Raw genomic sequence first — 23,959 nt, 5'->3', positions numbered from 1 at the left:
GTCAAGAAAGATCACCTCTGGATTAGGTGGGTTGATAAGATTTATATCAAGGATACTTCCTGGTTTGATTACCAACCTTCTCAATCTAGTTCGTGGGCTTGGAGGAAGATTTGTGAGATTAAAGATAGATTTAGAGATGCTTATCTACAAGGAAAATGGCTGGAAACTGATGATGTGTATACAATCTTTAAAGGTTATGAGTGGCTTACTTATCAATCTCAACAAAAAGTTATGTGGGCAAAGGTTGTTTGGAACAGGTTTAATACTCCAAGGCACTGCTTCATCTTGTGGCTTTTGCAGAGGCAAAGACTTTTAACCTTGGATAGATTGCAGAAAATGGGGGTGGCTACCTCTGGAGTGTGTTTTGTGTGCAGCAGGGGGACTGAGAGCCATCAACATCTCTTCCAAGACTGTGAGTATGCAAAAAAATGCTACCAGCTCCTCTTCTCTTGGTTAAAGATTACACTGACAGGTGATGTTTCCGCTGAGAAGATGCTAAGACTGAGGAATCTCTCTGGTTTTCAGAGACTTGTGGTTAGCTCTTTGATTGTAGCTGTTCAGTATGGGATTTGGCATGTGAGGAATGTTTGTAGAGTGGACAAGTATTTGGTGCATCCAGAAACACTCTTACAGAGGGTCAGGAAAGAAGCTAAGCTGCGTATAATGGCAATGGCATTGGGTCAAGTCCGTAAAATTGATAGTGACTGGTGCAACAGTCTGGGTCTGATGTAATTCTTTGTTTTTTATTATGACTGTAGGATGTTTAGTGTCTACTTTGCTTTCTAGTGGTTGTTTGGCATAGTCCTTTCGCCTAAGGATTTATGCAGGAAAATGGTTGTAATGGTGACCTTTGAGATCCCTTTTGGGATGATTATAATACTACTCACATTTCCACCAAAAAAAAGTGGAATATTAGCACCAGGTTTGAGAGTTACAATCCATCCAAACTTCAAACCTAAAGGACATCTGTGTAAAGGCGCATGTCAGAATATAAAACTGATCATTGGACATCAGCCATCAATTTAAGCATTATTGATTAAGTTTCCAGCATAGACTTAAACTTTTACATGAGAGACCAAGAGAGCCTTTTGACAAATCACAACCTATGATCATACACTCATGTATCCATATTTCAAGCCTACAAAGTATAAAATTGACTCCCTAATCTCATGATAAATAACTATGTTAGTTAACTAAATGAGTTAGTTTTGTCTTGTCACATTTGAGTGAAACTGAATTATTTTACTCGCTCCCTCTATAACCCTTTCTTCTTCCCATTTTTCTAAGGATAGCGATAAGGCGCCACCTGGTGGCGTCGAATCTCTGCGCCACCTTAATTAAAGAAAAATAAAAATAAAAAAATAAAATATTACTTTTCGTATTCACGCCAAAATTTAAAGGGTGTATCTGTAATTTTGTATCTATTCAATTAAAATAAAACTCTAATTAAACTAAATTTATCTATAACATTTTACACCAAAATAATTTATTTACTATTAATCTAGTTTAATCTAAACCTTCTTCGAAGTTTCTTCATCTACTTCGTTTTTCATCTACAAGCCAATTCAATACGATCCCTCGACGAAAAAGACACTAATATTATCAATGTTATTGCGTTTTGACGTTGGAACTCTAGTACAATAGATAGTATCCCCTACCTTCTCCATGCATCAAATACTACTACATCATTTCTTAATCGAAATATCGAATGAGCACGACAATCGCCAATCGGCATAATTTGTGTTTTTTTATAGATTGTTGAATGCATTCTTATCTACTATACAAGCCGTTATATATTTCTTGTTATTCTCCTCCTCAAAACATGGCAAAAATGGTGGAAATCCTAATAATTTTTCATAGTTATTGTTGAAACTATAATTAATTATGCAATTATAGTTCCTAAAATACCCTTTTTTACTAATTAGTTTAAAATTCAAACTTTTTGAGAGGGAAATGAAAAAAACCCTATATAATTTACTACAATACCCTCGGTGCGCCCAATTTGAGTACCACCCGGTGGCGCCATTTCATTTTCCTTTTTCTAATATATGTGAGAAGTATTTTAATGAAATGGGAAGAAAATAGGTTTATGGAGAGATTACTCGGTATTAATATCTTGACTTATATTTGTCCAATTATAACGGGTTGATTGATAAATTAGCGAATCAACAAGTCTCATTGAAGACGAGTATATCTGTCACAAGCTGAAGACGGGTCAAATAATATCAAGTGGGTAGATAAGTCAAAAGCAGTATGCTTAGGAAGTATCATCACCATTCTACTTTTGTCTTATCTACTCATTTGGGTATAACTTGACCCGTCTTCAGCTTAGCTTGGGAGGGATATACCCGTCTTCAATGAGAATTTGGGTTAACTAATACACCGTACTAGATTTGATTAGGGTAGGTAAGAAAGGGATGTTTCATGTATGATACCTAAATACAAAAAACTACATTCCATGAATAAGAATTGCATATTTGGTTCTCAATCATGTGGTCAGTATACTCAGTATGTAATCAGTATGACTGTATTACCATACATCATGAACAGATCCTCTTTTGACCATTTCTTTACTGTGCTCATTTACCAGCATCATTCTTTCTCAATTTGAGATACAAATCTCATCATACATAATAAATGCATTTGACACCAACTTGGAGTATTTGCGTTTGGCCACTAAATGGTTTCCCAAACATATATTTATGGACGATTTCTCATGATAATGTTAAGAGTTGTTTGATTGTTATTTAAAAAACATGAAAAATGGATATTTTATGATGAATTATAAAAATTGGAGTTATCTGGTTGCCATGTTTTTTGTAAAAATGGGAGAGGTGACAATTGACAATACCATGAAATGTAATTCTTATAAAAATGTATAACGAACTACAAACGAGAAAACTTAAACCTATCCACAATTTGTACCAAAGGCACGTTATTTAATCTCTTGTATGACTGATTTACACTCTCTCCGTCCTGGTTATTTGTTTATCTATTTTATTTATGAGTTTTTTTTCTTTTTTCTTTTTACGAGGGAACCCGCAGCCGCTACCTTCAGTGCGCATTGGGTAAACCCTCGGGTGTACGTGATAGTCTACAAACCACGTATACCAGATAAGCCACCCGAGGGTGACAGGCTCGAAGTCTATTAGGGATGGACTTAGGCCAAGAATGCTCCACAAGATTTTGCTTTTGGGGAGGCTTAAACCTGGGTCTCCTGGGAATTTCATCCAAGTTTTAATCACTAGACTCCATCCTTACGGGTTATTTATGAGTGTCTTACTCTTATTCATTGTTTATATTTTCTATTTTAGGAATTCCTTTGATGGACAATTTGATACTTCACACTCGATTTGGTCAATTTTTCATAGAATATAATTGACCCCAACTCTTTCCTTGGTTTTATGTCAAAACCAAAGGTAAATAAATGAACGAGACGGGAAGAGCGTAATTTTATGTAAAACAGAATTCAACTCCCTAGAACAGACATTACCGACCTTAAATGTTAGTAAAAGGTAGTTACAAGAAGAGTACGTATTACCATGTACTATTTCCGTGATATAAAAAGGGAAGCATATGGCCGATTTTAATATTGATGACGGAATTTGAACTTAGATTATCACCCTATTTCTCAAAACTTATCAATTATAGAAAATCGGCATTAGTGCACTACCCAATTATTTGTGAAACCGGCTTGTTTGGATACTAAAATAGGAGGGAAAGGAAGGGGAGGGGGAAGCAGGGAAGGGAAAGGGAGAGAAGGGAAGGGGAGGGGGAATGTGGTGTGGATGTTTGGATACAATTTCCCTCCAAATCTTGCCTATTGTGGAGAGATTTTGACTAGGCTTGGAGGAGGGAAATTGGATCCCTCCAAATCTCTCCCCCTCCATTTCCCTCTATACTCATTTGCTATCCAAACAAGGGATTTTAAATCCCCTACTCTCCCTCCCTTTCATTTCCCTCCAAATCACTCAATCCAAACACACCAAACAGTTAGACAAGCAAGTTAACAAGCCAGTAAGAAGGATTGTACATAACAAATAATGGGGCTTCATTTGCATTGAATTTGCGATAGTAAGATGGATGTGCAAGTGCCAAGTAGTGCAAGTCATGAGAACATCATAACCCTAATCATTACTCGACCCCTCTCCTGCTACTGCCCCCATGCAAATTTATCACAAAATCATACCACCTTACTATACTATGCTCGTACCATCATTAATTAATAACAAAGCCACTCCACAAATGTAACATAGCATCACATTTCATCACTACATCACATTTTCAATTCATTACATTGCCTTATTTCAACTTTCTACTAATTAGTCCTTCAAATTCACCAAATCTTACCTACATCCTTTTCAAAGTTTTATTAAAATATTTGGGGAAAAAAAAATGTAAAAGAGCACATGAAATTAAATCAAGTAATCATCAATATCAAATACTTTTTTTTTTTTTAATATCGTCATTAACCTTTCCTATTGTTGTTTGAGCTGACTACTTGAAGGGGTTGGCTAGCCTGACAGTTAGATTGCCCATAGCCCATAGGGTATGTATTTTCCAGGCACGGCCAATCCAATATGGCCCGTGTAATACTCCAGACCGATTTAGGTCCACGATAATCGGCGTGGCCTGTTACTTAGCCACACTCCCAAGGATGGGTTCAGGGTCGACTAGGTTGTGCTCCAACAGCCCCCGAATTGGCACAATTCACCTTTGAACCACGTCTATTTCTTAGATTATTGATAACCACCTAACAATAGAATCTAATTTTTATGACAAATTATGTACACCTAAATTTGTAGATTACCATATGATCTAATCAATCAAACGATTGTAATATAGTTGTTCAGGATCATATGGTAAGTGCGGTGACACACTTTCAAAAATTTACAAAGTTCCAACCTACTAAACCATCCCACCGACTTAAGTTAGTTAACCCTCTTGTCGTCAAAATAAAAAACAAAACAAATACCCATGTAAATCCGACCCGCGTCCACTCCTATTTTAATTTTGCTTTTCATTACCCTTACGACTCTGATCTACTCCATATTGCCATTCTAAAGTACCTAATTAACTAACCCTAACAAAATTTACTCAACCTATACTCAACCCCCACCCTAAATGAAGACCTGGATTTGACAAGCAACTCGAATTAATCCATCTCTAACTCCTTCCATGATCCGACTTGAGTGACTTTTGTCTTATATAGTTATACTGACCATTTTCCCTATCTAACTCGATTGCTACACACCAGAAAATAACCTAGATGTAAAAAACCCAACCCAGCTCTACAGCCTCTACCTAACTTGCATCGAACCCATTTATCTGGTCAATATTTAACTAAACTATACAATAACGCAATACATCGAGTGTATCTAAGTATTTATTTAATTTATTTCCTTTTTTTTGTGGCGAGTAAACCTACAGCCGCTACCTTTGATGCACACTGGGTAAACCCTCGGGAATATGTGATAACACCATGTATATCAGGTAAGCCACCCGATGATGACATGCTCGAAGTTTAGAAGGAATTGACTCAAGCCATACCCATTTACAAAATACATTCTCCTACAAATAGTCCTAGCAAAATTGATCCGACCCAACACTCGAACTTAACCCGAATCCGATTGAGCCGATCAATATAACTCAACCCAAATGTTTATTATTCTCTGATTATTAACCACAAATAACTAGATAATAGCTAACCCAAAATAACCCAAAGCCAAAATAACTCGGACCTAACTAGGGATGGCAATGGGTCGAGTACCCGACCCAGACCTTGAGGGTCGGACCCTAATGGGTCGGGTATGGGTCTCGTTTTTTCAGACCCAATGGGTATGGGTCGGGTATGGGTCTTAAGAAAATATTTCGGGTCCGGGTCCGGTTCTAAGTTATGAGACCTATACCCGACCCTTAGACCCTTTAATAAAAAAAAAAAAAAAAAAAATCAAAATCACAACTTTTCTGAATTCATACGGTATTGATTTTAGGGTTCCGAGTTTAATTCTTTCACATGTATGGGGAGGTAAAATTAATTTAGGTATTCTTTGTTTTTCATAATCTCTATGGTATGTATGTATATTGGATTTGACAGTGTACAATAAAGATTAATAAACTCATAATGTTAAAGTAGTATGATTTTTTTTTTTTTTTTAATATTATAGACCCATTCCTGTTAATTATGTTATTAAAGTGGGTGAAACTTGGACCCGCGGGTAGACGCAACCCTTACCCATAGGGTCCGGGTATGGGTTCTCAAATTTTAGACCTTTGCTGGTCTGGGTCGGGTACGAGTCTAAAGGGAAAATCTCGGGTCCGAGTCTGGGTCTGAATCTGGACAAACCCGACCCAAACCCGACCCATTACCATACCTAGACCTAACCAAACCCAACCCGATTAACCGGTTTACCAGATCTACTATCTACAAATATACAATCATACAAAAATTACCCCTCTAAAACAACAAATTTCCACATAAATAACCAAAAATAAAATAGACCCACTCATTCCCACACACACATACACACAAGTCACAACTTACTTCCATCACCCAATCATCTTTCCTCTCTTATCCCTTCCACCACCACACCCACCACCACACCACCAGATCCAATCTCCAACCTCTCCATAACAAATAATGGAACTCACAAAATCCCTCAAAACGACACCGTATCCACCCAAAACCACAACTTCATTCCCAGAAGAAGTCCTAGAACACGTACTATCCTTCATCGAGTCACACTCAGACCTCAACTCAGTCTCACTCGTTTGCAAGACATGGTACGAGGTTGACCGTTGGTGTCGTCGTAAAATATTCATCGGTAACTGTTATTCTGTGGACCCCACTTACGTGATCCGTAGATTTAAGGATGTTAGATCACTTACTATTAAAGGAAAGCCTCATTTTGCTGATTTTAATCTTGTACCTGATGGATGGGGTGCTCATTCTTTTCCTTGGATTTACGGGTTTTCGGTCGGGTTTCCGGGTTTGGAGGAGCTTCGGTTTAAGAGAATGGTGGTTACTGATGAAGGTCTTGAGTTGATTGGGAGTAAACTGAGGAATTTTAAGGTTCTTGTTTTGTGTTCCTGTGATGGGTTTTCTACTAATGGCTTGGCTTCTATTGCTGCTAATTGCAGGTGGGTTTGTTTGGATTTTGATTTTGGGGTTTTATTGTTGATTGATTTTGATTTTTTGGTGTTTTTAATGTGGTATTTTGATTAGATTTGATACTTTTGAGTTAATTAGATGTTTTTGAAATTTGATTGTTGATTGAATTTGAAATTTGGTGTTTTTGATATGGTATTTGGATTAAAGATTTGATGTTTTGAGTTATTGGAGATGTGTAGATTTATTGATTTAGTTTTTCTAATTTGATTGAATTGAAAATTTAGTGTTTTTGATGATGTATTTTGGTTAATGATTTGCTCTTTAGCTGTTTAAGATCATTCTAATTAATATTCGTCTATGCAAGTGGGTAATACTTACTCGTTTTAACTATAAAGCGGATATCTCCGACTTAACAAGTGTTTTTAAATGGGGTGGATGAGTTAATTTTAGATTTGGCTTCTATTCTTGCTAATTGCAGGTGGATTGATTTTTCTGATTTGAGTTTTTGAGTTTGATTGTTCATTGACTTGGAAAATTGGGGTTTTCTTGTGGTATTTTGATTACAGATTTGATTTGGGTATTTTTAATTTTATTCTATGGCTGCTAGCCTGCTATGATTATTTACACAAGTTCTCATTTAAGACGGAAAGTATCCGTCTTAAGCTTTAAGATTTTATTGGGTTTTTTGAGTTTGATTGTTCAATGAATTGAAAAGTTGGTTTTTTCTCATGGTATATTGATTACAGATTTGATCTAGGTAATTTTTATTTTTAATAAATGGGTGGATGAATTTAATTTATAGATGTGACTTGTGAGTATTGATTTTAATTGGAGTTTGGTGATGTTGATGATGATTTTAGGTTTGACTGCTGGCATTAATTGATGAGTGCATCATCAATCTTATGAATGTTATGATGATTATGTAGTGGATCTAAAGTTGCTGAAATTTCCAGCTTCTGAGTCTTGTCTAATTTTACTTTCTTCAGTGTGATTTGGGTGGTTGTTTAGTTCCGAAGCTTTACTTTTTTTTAACCAGAAGTACTCTTAATATTTTTTGGGAGATTTCTAAAATTGACTTAGTTGTTTCTCATTCAAGATTGTGTGTTGATAATTGTTGACATTTCTGAAGTTTGGGTTTATGAGCATTACAAAATAATTTTTGGCGTCTGTTGAATCTTCATCAAGCAGATCTAATGTTACTTTGCATGCCTTATTATCGCCTTTAATGACCGAAGATTAAAAATTTGATCTTTAGTCTTTCACTTCATTTTAGGATCTGGGATGTGCTTACATATTTCAATTGCTTCCGGTCGTTGATTGGTTTTAGTGTTTATTCAATTATACTTCTCATCATCTTTTTTTAGTCATTTTTCTTAGCTTTGTGTTGTTTAGTGTTTGATTTTTTTGTCTTTGACTTAATTTGACATTTCTGTTCTATTACATTTGTATTTTGTTTAATTTCTTTTAAGAATTAAAGAGTTGATTTTGGGTCACCAATTGATTCCATCTACTGCTGAATAACGTGATCATGTTTTTGTTCACTCGATTCTTTTGCTTTTGGGGAACCACATTTCATCATTTTTTATTTTGTTATTGTCTATTGTTTTAAGGTTTCTAATGATACCAAGCACATTATAGATTTCGGGGTCTTAAAACACTATGATTTCAATCTTAGAAATTGATAATGGTTACTGTACTCTAGTTGCTTCATTCGGTGTTTGTTTGCGATGCTCCCCTTCTAAAATAGGGAGTGCTTTGACTTCAAAATCCTCATTTTACTCCTAGTCATGTGTTTTTTTTAATATTTGATTTGTTAACTGTAGGTTAAATTTCTGTGTTTTTTTTGCTAATTTTAAATCACGATATTTTTAACTTCCAAATGTCAATGCATTTACATTATTTTCCTTTTTTTTTTCTTTGCTCTTATAGTTTCTTGGATTTACGAAAGGGCAATATATGAGGTGGCTCATTCGCTGGTATCATTGTCTGTTGTGGTATCCTTGAATAAATGGCGTGACGAAAGATTTCGACTTTTTGTTCTGGACCACTGAGTATATCTCAGGGATAGTTTAGTTGCTTTCTATATTGGCATAGGTGATTGCTATGTGTATGAATGAGAATTTGCAGGCATGAGGATTCCTTACTATTCTATAAGATACATTTCATTTTTCCAAATCGAACCCGTCACAACATCACCTTACCCACCCCCTTTTCTTCAATTAAAAAGACTATCTTTTTATGTGTAGATAATATTGTTCATGGAAACCACACATGTAATGGATTGTATTTTAATGTGGTGGCAAATCCATTGTGGGTGGGAAATGTGATTATTTGAAGTTTTATTCGGACTTCGGGTTTTTGAGTTGGGTCTGCATGGGAAGTCACTATCTGATATTGCCTTTGCTTTGGGTTCTTTTTCTTTGCTAAGGACCACTATTTATGTGTTTTTTTTTTTCAGTTTTGGATGGTTGTATTTTGGACACTGCAGGCCCCTTAGAGATGCTGCCTTTTTAAAAAGAATAATTATTTGAGTTCCTTTGCTTTATATTGTTGTTCAAAAGAACAATAAGTAATTGTTCGCTTTTTATCTTCTTACTTTCTTCGGCTTATTCATGTTCCTGATTCTATTATGATTCCTAGATCGAATCTATCCTTTTGCCATAAGTGATGAAATAAGTAAAACTTCTAGTCAATATTTGCTGATGTTGGTTTTCTAGAACAAGCTGATTTTCTTCCATGACCTCATACTTCCTCGATTAGTCGATTTCATTGTATAACTTTCTATTTTCCATTTGACTTTTTTCCTCGAGACTTAAAAGAATCTAATTGTAATAGAATTTTCTTAGCAATGGGGGAAATAGTGTTTTCCAAATGGTTTTTACTTTTATTTTTTTAATAATTGTTTCTGTGTCTGTTCTTGTCCAAACAGGAATTTGAGGACTCTAGACTTGTGCGAAAGTGAAGTTGATGACCGGAGTGGAAACTGGATAAGCGATTTCCCGGACACTTACACATCCTTAGAGTCTCTTAACATCGCCTGCCTAAGCTCTGAGCTGAGATTCTGTTCTCTTGAGCGTTTGGTTGCCAGGTGTCCGAATCTAAAATCACTTAGGCTTAACCGTGCTGTTCCTTTAGAGAAGCTGGCAATTCTCTTGGAGAAGGCTCCTCAATTAGTTAACTTTGGCACAGGCTCGTTTTTGACTGAGCTCAGCACCGAAGCCTATTCAAAGCTCACAAAAGCCTTCGCTGGGTGCAAGAGCCTCAAGGGCCTTTCAGGCCTATATGACGTGGTGCCAAATTATCTTCCATCCCTTTATCCCGCTTGCTCGGGGCTTACCTCGTTGAACCTGAGTTATGCCACCATTCACTCCCCTGATTTAATCGACCTTGTGAGTCACTGTCCGAGTCTCCAACGTCTTTGGGTATGTATCTAATTTTTTCATAGCTTTTAGTAAAGTTAGTGCAGAAACTGATGATGAGTTTTTGGAACAATGGCTCTTTTTGAATTAGGTGAAAGTAGGTTAGGCTTGTGTCATGAGTTTAACCTAACCTTGGTTAGGTTTGTGTCATAGATTGAACCTTTACTCAGGTTAGGTTTGGTGAATTTAACCAAAAAAAAAAAAAAAAAAAAAAAAAAAAAGCTAACCAAGCAAAGGTAGGTTTAAGTTTAACTTTACCCGTGCATTAACATAGAAAAAGTCTTTTCTTAACATGGTGAACAAAACACTTAAAACCATTTAACCTGTGCTCACCTTAATCCGAACATATTTTAAGGCTAATTAGAATAGTTCGTGGGTTTAACTTGGAACAAATGCCACCCGTGTTCTGTACTACTGTTGTACTGCTTCTCTGTGTTGTTGCCTCGTGGTGAAAGAGTGGAGTACGTTGTTGTATTATTGTAGCTCGTAAAGGCCGACAATTCTAGCTATAACTATATCGGACCGAAAACCTAAAAGATAAACCTTTACGACGCCATGGATCATTTTCCAAATTACGTATTGTGATTCTAGTTAGCCTCCTGAATCCGATGTTGGTTTCCTCTATGAACTTGGGTCTTTGTTTTATTTATATATCACGCTCATTACAGGTACTTGATTACATAGAAGACAGTGGTCTTGAAATGCTTGCTCAGACTTGCAAGGACTTGCGAGAGTTGCGGGTATTCCCATCTGAGCCATACATTCAAGAACCGAATGTTTGCTTGACGGAACAAGGCCTAGTTTCTGTTGCAATGGGTTGCCCTAAACTTCAGTCGATTCTATACTTCTGTCGCCAATTTTCCAATGAAGCATTGTGTACCATTGCCAAGAATCGGCCCAACCTAACCCGCTTCCGGCTGTGCATTATCGAGCCCCAGTCCCCTGATTACCTAACCAACGAACCCTTGGACGACGGTTTTGGTGCTATTGTCGAGCACTGCAAGGATTTAAGACGACTTTCCTTGTCTGGCTTGCTCACAGACCGTGTATTCGAGTACATTGGCACACATGCCAAGAAGCTCGAGATGCTCTCTCTTGCCTTTGCTGGAGAGAGTGATTTGGGTCTTCATTATCTTCTATCCGGGTGTAAAAATCTTCGGAAGCTCGAGATTAGGGATTGTCCTTTTGGAGGAAAAGCGCTTATGATGAACGCAGCAAAGTTGGAGACAATGCGATCCCTTTGGATGTCTTCGTGCCAGGTGAGCTACGAGGAGTGTAAACTGCTTGGCAAGAAGATGCCGGGATTGAATGTCGAGGTTATGGACGAGAGAGGGCTTTCAGATTATTCTCAGACCAACGACTGCCCGATTGATAAACTTTATATCTACCGCTCACTTGTGGGGCCTAGGGCCGACTCTCCGGCTTTTGTGTTGACTATGAATGAAAACACAGGACCAGAAGTAATGGTAGACAATGAATAAAAACCCTAGAGCATGTGTTTCATTCAAATGGGTATGAGCTCCTCCCAGAACCTAAAGCAGGTCGGGCGTGGTTGCTATTGCAGCATCGGAAAGCGGGCATGGCGGTTTCCGACTTTGTAGGTTATCTGTACTAATGTTGTATTTTTAATTAGGCAGGATGATGTTTTCATCCAGACTGGAGAACCTTCATAATTTGTATGTATACATTGATGGTCACATTCATTTCATTATTTGATGTAACAGAATAATCCCAATTTTCAATGACTTGGCAGTTAAACGCGATTTGTAAATGTTTAATAATCATGAACAAATTAATCATGTTTTTTTAAAAGTTTTGATAATCATGTCAATATCCGAGCATAAGTAGGGCCTATTTATATAAAGGAAATTCACTATATTAATAAATGAGGTAAAATTAAATTGTGCTGTAGTATATTGTACAACAAATCTTATTTGAAAATTTGTATTAATATATGAGAATTCACGGCTTGCCCGATATTGCATTTTAAGTTCGTTTCTATGATCGTTATATCGTTATATGACGTACAACCATTTTATAATATGTCATGCACCTTAATTTATAATAGCTTATGCATCTCATTAACTTTAGCAATAAATGAGATCCATGAGCTATTATAAAATTGGTTTATATCGTTTAACGATCTTATTTGAGAATTTGTGTTAATATGTGAATCCTAATTTCTGACTTCAAAGATATTGCACTTATGTCATTGGGGGGTATATAATTGGTCTTTATAAAACAATACTAGTTTAGAACCCGTGCAAAATTGCACTGGCATATATAAATAATATATACAAATAATTATACAAATTTTATGATCACAATAATATTGTATAAATAGATGGTATAACATTATCATATATAAATAATTTTATATTATTACATGAGAAATGTTGTACTTGAAAATCTACTTAAATGAATTGTATGACAAATACAAACGAACAATTATAACAATGTTAAGCATTTAATGTCTAACGCAAATGATTCTCTTCAATCACAATAATATCGATATATCCAAGTGAGCACTCTAATTTTTTTTTAATCGACATTGTACTTCGACCTATCAAGGCAATATAAAAAATAATTACGCTTGTTAGTTTATTTACTAACAATTCTAAATACACAAATTCTCATTTGTGACGGCCGATATCCGTCACAAGCTTGTGACGGGTCAAATAAACCCCTGTGCATTCTATTTTTTGTCTTATCATGGTGTAATACTTGACCCGTCACAAGTAAAACGTATTGTAAAGTGTAATTAAAGCTAGATACGTGAAAGAGAGGCATAAATTAGTTGGAGGCAGGAGCTTAAAGTTGGGCCAGTTTACTATTGAGAAGGTAACAAAGGTGCAACTAAAGCTGGTAAATTGACTCGATCAGAGACCTGATTCCCGAATTCTAGACCTAACTCGAATAACCAGACTCGAATCATCCGTCCTTAACTCGACTTGACATCCGAACTCAAGATCCCAGGTTGGTTTGAAATCCGAATTGACCCGACCCGAATGTTGATTGTTTCAAACAAATTATTATCCACAAATAACTTGATAATAGGTGACCCGAAAATGACCTGAACCTAAAATAATCCGACCCAAAACCAAACTTGCCTCGACCCAGTTAACCCGCTTACCGTGTCTAGGTGCAAGGTGTTTGATTAAGGGGTCTCCAGAAAGGGTATGGGAAAAGAAATTAATGATTCTCTTATGTTTGATTGACCACTTTAATGATTCCCTTTACCCATATTCCCTATTAGCAAACCCCCAATTCCCCAAATCCCTCTAAACTGATTAACACAGCAATCCGACGGCTGTACCTGCCGCCCTGCCACGGCCGCCGCTCTGCCACTGCCGGTCACCCTCTGCTCACTTCCACCGCTGTCCTCTTTTCTGTCACTACAATGTTAGTTCTCCCCTTTCTTTCTACTGTGACGTCTCCTTTCCCCTCTTTCTTTCTTTTTTTCTTATTCAAGTATAGATTCATATAAATATTGTACCCATTATCATTCTCAATTTCTCATACTATTATTTTGATTTTTTTTTTCTTTGATTTTTCCTCCAATTTTTCAGTTTTTTATTCTTAAACTACCCGTTGTTTGTTTATTGATGTTGACCACGTTAATGGTGATAGCTTAAACTTTGGCGAGACGATCTTTCATTAAGTTAGTGAGAGACCACTTTTGTCATACCCCTTTATGTATTCTTTCGTACCCGTTTCATTATTAATTGTGTTTTCACAAAAATCGTACCTATTTATCATATATTGTAACCATTTTTATTCGTTTCCCATTTTATTGTATACGTATTCATTTGATTACTACCATTTGTCCATTAAATGGTAATTGGTTCCCAATAAATTTATTGAAAGTCCGTCACTCGGCAGACTTACTACTGTTTGTTTTTCTGAAATTGTGTACGTATCAGACCATACTTTAGTTAGCTCCAATTTAGTATTGTGTTTAATTTGCAGACCATGTTATAATGTTTATTAGAAGACCAGCTGCACTTGATGACGAGAGATATAGTTTTTGTTGTGTCTAATTTGCAAATTGCAATGTCTTGGTCAGTTCTGTAAATGATATGGTAGAAATGGCTCGTAATGATCTTTCATTGAGAAGAAGGAGAGATATGGACTTTATTCCATATGTCATCACTATAATAATTGTGTTGTATTGCTACATTTGATGTGGTACACCATTAAGAAAACCATAGATGCGATACTATGTTGTGGTTATTTGATTTAAATTAGCTTTGTTGCCAATTTTATGTTGTTGTAATGTTTAATTAGGATGAATGAAAGTATTGCTAGTGGAGGTGGAAGAGGTAAAAACAAACGTTTTTGGACTAAAGAAGAAGATAATGCCTTGATAACCGCTTTGTCTGACTTGAATGGCGATCCACATTGGAAATGTGACAAAGGATTTAGGAATGGTTACATGGTGCGGTTAGAAGAGGTTATTGGCAAGGCTATTCCTGGTTGTGGTTTGAAAGCTTCGCCACACATTGATTCTAGGCTCAAGACACTCGTAACCAAATTTAAAGCCATTGTTCAAATGTTAGGTACAAGTGGCTTCAAATGGGATGATGAGAGACACATGATTTCTGTGGAGAGATCGGTGTATGATGAGTATTGTAAGGTAATCAAGCTTACAACTAAGTATTTGTTTTGCACGTTAATTTTGTAATCAAGAGATATGTATTTGTTAATTACATTAAATTTCTTTTGTTCATTTTTAAGGTTCATCCAAACTCCAAGAACCTATATGGACATGATTTTCCTCACTTCAATGCATTATGGGATATTTATGGTAAAGATTATGGAACTGAAAAACCTGGAAAACCGACCGAGAGGTTTGTTGATGCTATTGATAATATGAAGAAACCTATTGATGCTATTAATAATATGGAGAAACCTATTGATGCTATTGATAATATGGAGAACTCTATTGATGCTATTGATAATATGGAGAAGTCTGCCACTATGCCGGTCATGATTGATTCAAGTGATGAAGAAGATACTATTGTTAGTGGTAATGAAAACCAAATAGTGGAGTCCGCGCCTCCATTGAAAAAAGTGAAGCGAGAAAACACTTCTAACAGTGAGGAAGGTAAGAAAGAATGTGAAAGTGGAAGTAATTCTGAATTAGCTAGCTTACAAGCTTTTATGAAAGACATGAATGTTCATCTTTCTACTATGGCTAATGTAATGTCTCGTGCTGATAAACGTGAGCAAGAAATAATCGACAAGAGTGAAAAAGTGTTAGACGTACTTCTTGCTTTGGAAGGTGTTACTCCACAACAAGCTTTGGAAGTAGCTCAAATTTTGACTGCACACCCAAACAAGCTCATGATTTTTTTCAAGTGTCCCGATGATTTGAAATGCATCTTTGTCAAAAGTCTTCTTGCTTAAATGAAGGTGATGTTTCAGTTTATAAAAGACTAGTAGTTGCACTAGTAATCGTTTATTGCTTTTGAACTTTTTTTTTAGTCATGTAGAACAATGTTTTCGTTTTGGACAAGAGGTGATATTTTGAAAAAAGAAGTTTGATCATAATAATACTCTGTAGGTTGATTATTTGCAAAAGGTTACCTACAAAAATAGGTGGAAAAAAGGTTGAAAAAAAAAAGTTGGAAGAAAAGGGTGGAAAAAAAAGACCGGAAAAATAAAACCAGAAAATCACGTGAAAAAACATACTCCCTCCATACCACACCAATGGTAACATTGACTTTTTCACACTTGTCGATACACGTTTTGTAACGTGAATATCTTTTGTTACACATTATTAAAAATTATAAAAATTTGATATTATTATAACATTAATGACGATAAATCAATCAAGATCTTACATGATTATATTTATTAAGAATAATATCGAAGATTCCCTACGATCATGAATAGTGACAAAAAGAAGTAGCGGGAAAAAAGGCATAAAAACAGATTGATTCATTTCTTTAATAACCAAACAGCTACGAAGGGAATCAAGGGGTAAACCATTCCCTTTGAAAATTACAACCAAACAAGTTTAATTCAGGATAATCCCTTTCCTTTCCCCGTGATTCCCTTTGCCTTTTCCTAGTGCGAACTAAACGCAAACTCTCTAATGCCTCCGTCTCTTCTTTAGACAAACGAATTGTAATATGTTTCTTTACTTGGACTTCTCGTAAAATGGAATGAATAACAATTCACCAGGACGGTGAGAGTACTTCACAAGCTGAAAATGTCCTTATACTAGATTCATATCTTTAATTTCGCAAAAGAATAAAAATCTCTATAATATCAAGATCATAATAATATACAACATGAGGCCCAACTTCCCCAAATTCTAGAAACTAGTTTAACATATAAATTTTCTATTTCGACCGAAGGAAAGCGGAAAAAAATCCGAAAATGGTTGAAAATGAAAAGAGAAAAATAAATTATACCCCTAAATACAATTCCTCAGCCTATTCAGGCTGCACCTCAAACTCAATCCGGCAATGGTGCAACTATGTTCCAGTTTCCGGTATTTATTTTCCCCGAGTTTTGGAGCTACTACTGGTATCTCTTCGGCCGGTTGACTTGGGTTCACTGCCCTCAACTACATTCTTCTTCTTCCGCCTGGGTCCACCAGCAGAAGCAGGGTCCACCAATGGTCCCGACCAATGCTGACCTGGCCCTTTCGCGTATGTAAAAGACGTGGTACTGTAAGGAATGTCGGTTGGGATGTTTGCAGGATCTATGTGCTGTGAAACACCCAAGGGGTAGCCAAGGCCTCCGTCTTGGTGAGGTGGAGGAAATTTTTCACTCTTGCTCTTTGCATTTGCTTGGGTAATCATACGACGCCGCTGCTACATGATTGTGAAACAAACTTGATTAAAGAACATGATTTCAAAGCAGCAGTTAGCTGACATAATCATGAACTGAGTTATTTATGACCGGACTTTAAAACCCATCGGCATTAAGATTGCCCTTGCGGGCACCCCTTATAACCAAGACGAACACAATAGCATTCGTTAATGTGGACAGAAGCATCTCAGTATTCAATAGCAAATTAGTAGTTAGAAACCCAGATTACCCACGCTAACACGCTAACAAAAATTATACACAACTCTTGTTTAAACTGATTTTAGGGACTTGTACATTTATCAAGTACAATTTTCTCAAAAAAGGAAAAAAAATGAATCATTCAGTTCAATGAGGAAGCCATAAAAGTGACGGAGGAGAATAATTTTGGGCCTTTGTTGGTTTCTACAAGATCAGCCTGAAGAGCCGCGAGAAATGTGTGGCATTTGGCATAGAAAGGAAGTTGTCATGAAGAAGGCAATCTAAATACGTTAAATTGTGAAGGTGTGGGGTACAAAATGGAATTCTGTATTCCAGTGGCTGAATTATCGTAGACAGTAGAGGATAACAGGAAAATGTAATATAAGACACATACATCGAGATTAACTTGAAGCTCTGCATTAGCTTCAGGGGCCGGCTTTGCCCTAAGTCGGTCACGTGTCCTAGTTTTCTTCGCCCCATCACCTTGTTGTTTGTTAGCAGCTCTTAGCCTGCAGCACAAAAATTAACTTTTAACACTTTATGAAAAGGCATACTGAATATTTGAATATGGAGATTGTCTTTGTAGATCTCAAGTGTACAAAGGTCGTTGAATATGTAGAATTGTCGACGAGGCATCACCTGAAGTTCATTGATAATTTCCAAATAAAATAAAATAAAAAATACACAGCAGCACATCTTCAACCAAAGTCTAGAGGTTAAAACAGAGGTATTAGGGACATTTGAACGGAAGTTTGAATCTACTCTACTCCTGATAATGTATTTCCCTCACTTATGGCTCCTTTGACGCAAAAAAAAAAAGGAAAAAAAAAAACTTGGAACTGTAAAATAATGGCGTGGTGTCGTGAGTATCAAACGGTGACGAGTAGCAACCTCATGACATTACCACCTTCTCTACCTGTCGTGTGGATGTATGTTTTAGTGTTTCTGTTAAGCTATCAAATATACAAGAGGTTGCAAGAAATTCTAAGACGAATTTCTACGTGGTACCCTTTTGTGTTTTCAAATTCTATGTGGTACCCCTCGTTTTTTTTAAACATCACTGATTCACTGGTACCCCTAAACTTAGCAAATAATTCTTAAAATACCAAAAATACTAAAAATCGAGTTTTCAAAAAATGAAATTTTGTAAAGAAAATATGTTTACGATTGAATAAACGATATTAATGTTAATGATATGACAAATTATTGCCAAAAGATCAATAAAAAGTGTATAAAATAAACTTTTAAAATAGGCGGATTTGTGCATTTTGGGTATTTTGAGACGTTTTCATTAAGTTTAGGGATACCAATGATGTTTTGAAAAATCGAGGGGCACCATGTAGAAAAACCCTAAAAAAATTTTAGAACCAATGTCTATGAGTGCAATATCTCGATTGTGACAGTGACATAAGTTGGACTGAAACAGCATGACGCAGAACGAAATAAGCCAATGGCTCAGATGGAGGTCACAAGGTGATATTAGGAAGTAGAAACCACATCATTTAAGTGGCCAATCAAATGAAGGCAGTAGATGCTTCACTAAGTTCCACAGTAAATAGCAATGTCCAATAGCTATCAATTTGCAGATCAGCTCACTTATTATAACAACATTACCCCGCTGCCTCAACGGCTCTTGCTTGTGGCAACGTAAGAGGGGTCGGATGTACATATTATTTTCCTCTGTGAAAATTGCATCGTCGACCGCATCGACACTCGACCACATCCCGATATAAGAAGCATAGAGAGTTTAATGAGACTTTGGTTAATTCCATCAAATAAAAGGTGAAGAATAGTGGTTCTTTCTATTGGAGATGGAAACTACTTATCTTACTACAATCCTAGTCTCCTAGAAGAGAGGATGGTTCACTAGCAGTAAGAACCAAGAAGATATATTGTCCTACTGACGAGACTGATTGAGGCTTAGTACCTTGTAACTATTTCAGTAAATGAATAGTGGAGAATAGGGTTGAGACTTCAAGATGCTGCCAAGATGGTCGCTACTAGCCCTCCTTTTCATTTTTATCATTGTTCATTTGTTAGAATACTTATCCTTTCACAAACTAGGCGGATTCATCCCCCAGGCCCCAAACCAATGAGAGGCAGAGTGAGATTGATTATTATACAAACTACAAAGAACAACGATACTTTGAACAGGAAATATGTCCAGTGACATCAAATGAGCATCATCCTGCCCGATGAAGTGCTAAAATTTTTGCAACTCACAGAAACATGAAACTAGCACAGCAAGAGGCTCAGTAACATACAGAATAAGATAATTCCTCAAAAGGAGATGAAAATCATTAAAATATACTGACCTCCTAGCCTCGTCGTCACGTCGTTTTGCATCCATCTCCTTGCTTGGTGGATATTTTGGAAGCGTTGATGGATCACACGCAAGAGGCTCAGTATTGAAAAACTGCTCAACATCAAGGTAAAGTAAATTTCATTACCATTTCCAATATATCTGCCAAAAGGCAACCTAGTAGATTAAGCTAATCATGAAGACAATATCCCTTCAGGTTTTCAAGTAGTTATGGTACACATTCTTCGCCGAGTAAAGTTATAAATTCCTAAAATGTCGACATAACTAAGTCTCAAATTGGAAAACAACCCTTTTAAGTTATTCTTGTCTAACAATAGAAATAAATTCAAGCAAAGGCAGGCAAAATTACAAACCAGTTTATGCGTAAAGCCGTAAATTAAGAAATGAGTACATATCTAGAACTAGAACATGACATGTTCAATGTATTGAATTGAAAATGAATAAATCAAAGTAGCTTCACCTCCAAGACAAAGTATATAGCAGTAAGGCTGAACTTAACTTGTAACAAAGGTAAGCACAGGCGACAAAAATAGAATCCTGAGTATAAAAAGTGTAGGTAATGAAATATTAGAAGTCCTCCAAGTTGGTGAGAACAACCCAAAGACGTGTAGCAATGGTTTACAAGTCAAAAATACAATTTGAAAAACATAGATCATATTTAGAAAAAAAAAGAACCGTTAAACGAGACGCATATCAAAAGCTAGACGATGAGCCTATAGCCAAATGAAAAGTACTGTAAAACCTAACAATGACAATTTCAATAAGATTCTCATCCAAAAGGTATGTATGTTCAGGTTCAACTGTTCCTTGATTATACATCACACTTTCGAGTCACAAATGGGCTGAAAAAACACAGCATGGGATAGAGATGGATGGCATATACAAGTATACAACCCTTTCAGCATCATCAACACCAAAAATTCCTTAAATTTCTTAAATTTTTGGAGAATCGAAACAAATTATACCTAGACAATCAATAGACATTTGACCAAATTAGTGGAGCAATGAACCATGACGCAAAACATACAAGCAAGCTAAATAAAAGCAGTGCTTCCTGAGAGAGAGAATCTCACATCACTATTCAAAGCATCTGTGGCAGTTAAACGTTCTGCTGGATCAATTGCAAGAAGAGTATCAATTAAAGACAATGCTGATGGTGGAAAATCTTTAAATGTCTCCCGTATGGATCTTTTGTATGGATCTCGTGGTCTGAAAATGGTTGCATTTGGTAACTTCGATTTTTTCCAGTACTCATCGGAAGGCGACCCGCATAGCTTATATATCTTATGCAGTTGCTCCACCTAGGTCAATCACATAATTGTTAGATACACTTTACAACAAACATCAATTATTCGAGGCAATTATTGGCGCAATTTTCATTATGAGTAATCCAACATCAGCCTGTTTGCGTTAACATAACAGTAAGATTGCATACATCCGAACCCCTGTTCCACCATTTGAGGAAGCCCCTCGGGCAATGGGATAATGCTGTTTTTGTGGTGGCTGGTGGGAGGCATATATGAAGCTTAATACCATTTAAACGGGCATGAAGGATTCCAGAAAACACGAAAAGAACAATGAGGACTGGAACAGAATTATTTTGAAAGCTTAGATCCCAAAAGGTGGAAAAGAGCTTACAACAATTGCAAGCATAGCATGCTAAGGTGCAACAATCCTCTGGAAAACAACCCAATACTAAGTGGTCTAGCTTTTTAGTGGGTATAGAATACCCTATATTCAACGTATACGCTAAATGCTCCAGCTTTTTAGTTCTTGATCAGCTCTCGATTCTATTTATATTAAGAACATAGTTATTGATCCGTTTTTGATTCTCTTTACATTAAGAAAAGCAGACAACCTTATAAAAGCTGAACTAAACCAATTGATCAGTTCTGGATTCTCTATTTTAAGAAAATAGGAAATTGAAAGTTTACCTCGGTTCGGCCAGGCATGATAGGTCTCCCAGCCAACAACTCCGCCAAGATGCAGCCCGCACTCCAAAGATCAATGCCAACACCATAATCAGTTGCACCAAGAAGCAGCTCAGGAGCTCGATACCATAAAGTAACAACACGACTCGTCATAGGATGCTTTTTATTTGGATCAAAGAAAGTTGCCAATCCAAAATCAGCTATCTTCAGTATTCCCCCATTGTCAAGGAGAAGATTAGATCCTTTTATATCACGGTGAAGCACACCACGGTTGTGGCAATGCTCTAGCCCAGAGATCAACTGGTTCATATAACATTTTACCTGCAATAGGGGAACAGCTTTTGACTAGGAACTAGGCTGAAAGTAACACGATAGACTCAAAAAGTCGAGTAATTATTCAATGCCAAAGGATAGTTCACCACCAACCTGAGGCTCTGTAAACTTAATATCGGGACTTGCAGCAAGTCCAGCTAGATCATGTTCCATGTATTCAAACACCAAGTACAAACTACAAGACATCCTTGATGTTACCAAACCTTCAAGCTTTACCACATTAGGATGGTTCAATCTACGTATGATCAAAATCTCGCGTGCCATGAATTTTACACTCTCAGGCTCCAAATTGTCAAACCGAACCTTTTTAAGAGCAACAATCTTCCCACTTAAAGAATCTTTGGCTTTATATACATTACTATATGTCCCTTGCCCAATCTACCATTGACAAAGAAATGATATCAGCAGTGCACGATTCCACGCTAAAGCATACTAAGTCAACAACTAACTCAAATTCTCATATGAGACGGAGTCATATCATAATAATCTCAGCATAAGACCAACCTATACAATGGAACACTAAATCATTGTTTCAGACTTTCAGTTCGTCTCGTATGTTAATTGAGAAAAATGAAGTGAAGGGCAATCCACATACCTTGTCAATCTTCTCAAAAGTATCGGCTCGTCTAGGAACCCAACCATTAATTGCTTCACCAGCAACCGCCGAGAGCCAAGAAGGCCAGCCAGCAGCCACTTGTTCACCATGTATATTTTTCGGAGGATTACTCAACCTAGGATTTGCCTTTGACCGCTTTCTTTCTCCTCTTGACTTTTGACTTTTCTCCACCTTCACTTCTTCATCCTCACCACCTTCCTCCCCATTCTCTCCACCCTTCCTATCCTCCTCCTCATCCTCCTTCTTCCCACCATCACTCAACTCAGAAGCACCATTCTCCCCCTCCTTCCCTTCACCCAAACTCGAAACGACACCGACTTCAGGCAACTCAGCTTTCCTGCCAGATTCAGCACCCAAATCCCCCTTACTCTTTTTCTCTCTTCCCTCTAAAGCTAACCCTTCTTTCCCAAACACACAACCCATCTTCTACACAATCTAAATACCCTCATACCTCAACATCATCCAATCATCTAACGATCTATAGCATTAAATCAAAAACTAATCACTACCCACAAACCCTAACCCCTCAAAATCCCCAATTTACAAACTGAAACACACACAAAAACATCAAATCACAAAAAAGATTACAACTTTGGAACTTAGATTTGATGGGTACTTAGTAAAACACTTAAATAAACAAGATTAAGCAGAAAAATCACCTTGGATTGATTAATTGATCGTTTCTTGGGCAATAAAGACTGTTTTTTTCCCAAATTATAAGAGAAAAAACACAAGAAAAGGGAGTAAAAGGGAATTATAAGAAGGGTTGGAAAAAAGAAGTTAGTTAAGTATGCATGTAGAGAGTAGAAGACTGAAGTCGTAGTTTTGAAAAGGGTGTAGTTACTTTGAGACTAAAGAAAGCAGACAGTAGAAGTAGTAGAAATAGTACTATGTAGAAATGTAGAATGTAGTTGTAGTCTTCTTTCTTCACTTCTTTAGTTTTTATGATCTCAATTTCTTGATTCACCCACTTCAACTGTGTTCAGTTTAACTATAGAATAGAACAACTAAGAATTAGTACTTTCATTTGATTGACAATTGGTCTCCCTTGTGACGGGTTACCATTTGTGACGGATATTTTGTGAGATAAAATGGTAACAAAATGGGTTAGTGGAGAAAGGGGACCACATGAATAGTGTTACACAGAGAGAAAAAGTGGGTACTTTGTGAGGTAAAATGGTATCCGTCTTCAGCTTGTGACGG

At 36.7% G+C, this 23,959-nt stretch overlaps 3 protein-coding genes across 5 annotated transcripts; 2 read left to right on the top strand and 1 right to left on the bottom strand.

Moving 5' to 3' along the window:
* Nucleotides 1-6,459: 6,459 nt before the first annotated feature.
* LOC141647278 (protein TRANSPORT INHIBITOR RESPONSE 1-like) lies at nucleotides 6,460-12,293 on the top strand. Its single transcript, XM_074455401.1, has 3 exons — nucleotides 6,460-7,140; nucleotides 10,041-10,533; nucleotides 11,199-12,293. The coding sequence occupies exons 1-3, from the start codon at nucleotides 6,641-6,643 to the stop codon at nucleotides 12,009-12,011; spliced, it is 1,806 nt and encodes a 601-aa protein (XP_074311502.1). The 5' UTR covers nucleotides 6,460-6,640; the 3' UTR covers nucleotides 12,012-12,293.
* A 1,407-nt stretch (nucleotides 12,294-13,700) lies between these two features.
* Nucleotides 13,701-16,088, top strand: LOC141647276 (uncharacterized). The gene is made up of 3 exons (XM_074455396.1): nucleotides 13,701-13,932; nucleotides 14,818-15,166; nucleotides 15,268-16,088. Coding segments are annotated over exons 1-3 (1,023 nt in total). The 5' UTR covers nucleotides 13,701-13,930; the 3' UTR covers nucleotides 15,940-16,088.
* Nucleotides 16,089-16,776: 688 nt separating this feature from the next.
* On the bottom strand, nucleotides 16,777-23,791 carry LOC141647277 (putative serine/threonine-protein kinase At1g54610). Of its 3 annotated transcripts, none has more exons than XM_074455398.1 (8): nucleotides 23,416-23,791; nucleotides 22,736-23,303; nucleotides 22,234-22,518; nucleotides 21,811-22,128; nucleotides 20,950-21,177; nucleotides 19,869-19,969; nucleotides 17,948-18,062; nucleotides 16,777-17,357 (listed from the first exon to the last, which is right to left on the bottom strand). In XM_074455398.1, exons 2-8 carry the CDS (start codon nucleotides 23,177-23,179, stop codon nucleotides 17,037-17,039), a joined length of 1,812 nt encoding a protein of 603 aa, XP_074311499.1. In that variant the 5' UTR covers nucleotides 23,180-23,303; nucleotides 23,416-23,791; the 3' UTR covers nucleotides 16,777-17,036. The 3 variants fall into 3 exon arrangements, with proteins under 3 accessions (XP_074311499.1, XP_074311501.1, XP_074311500.1); XM_074455400.1 differs by having other exon boundaries at nucleotides 16,777-17,354; nucleotides 23,416-23,721; XM_074455399.1 differs by lacking the exon at nucleotides 23,416-23,791 and having other exon boundaries at nucleotides 22,736-23,307.
* Nucleotides 23,792-23,959: the final 168 nt, after the last annotated feature.

Source organism: Silene latifolia, chromosome 3 (genome assembly GCF_048544455.1).
Source record: "Silene latifolia isolate original U9 population chromosome 3, ASM4854445v1, whole genome shotgun sequence".
NCBI lineage: Eukaryota > Viridiplantae > Streptophyta > Magnoliopsida > Caryophyllales > Caryophyllaceae > Silene > Silene latifolia.
The sequence above is the reverse complement of the archived record's forward strand: the minus strand, read 5'-3'. Positions and strand labels throughout refer to the sequence as shown.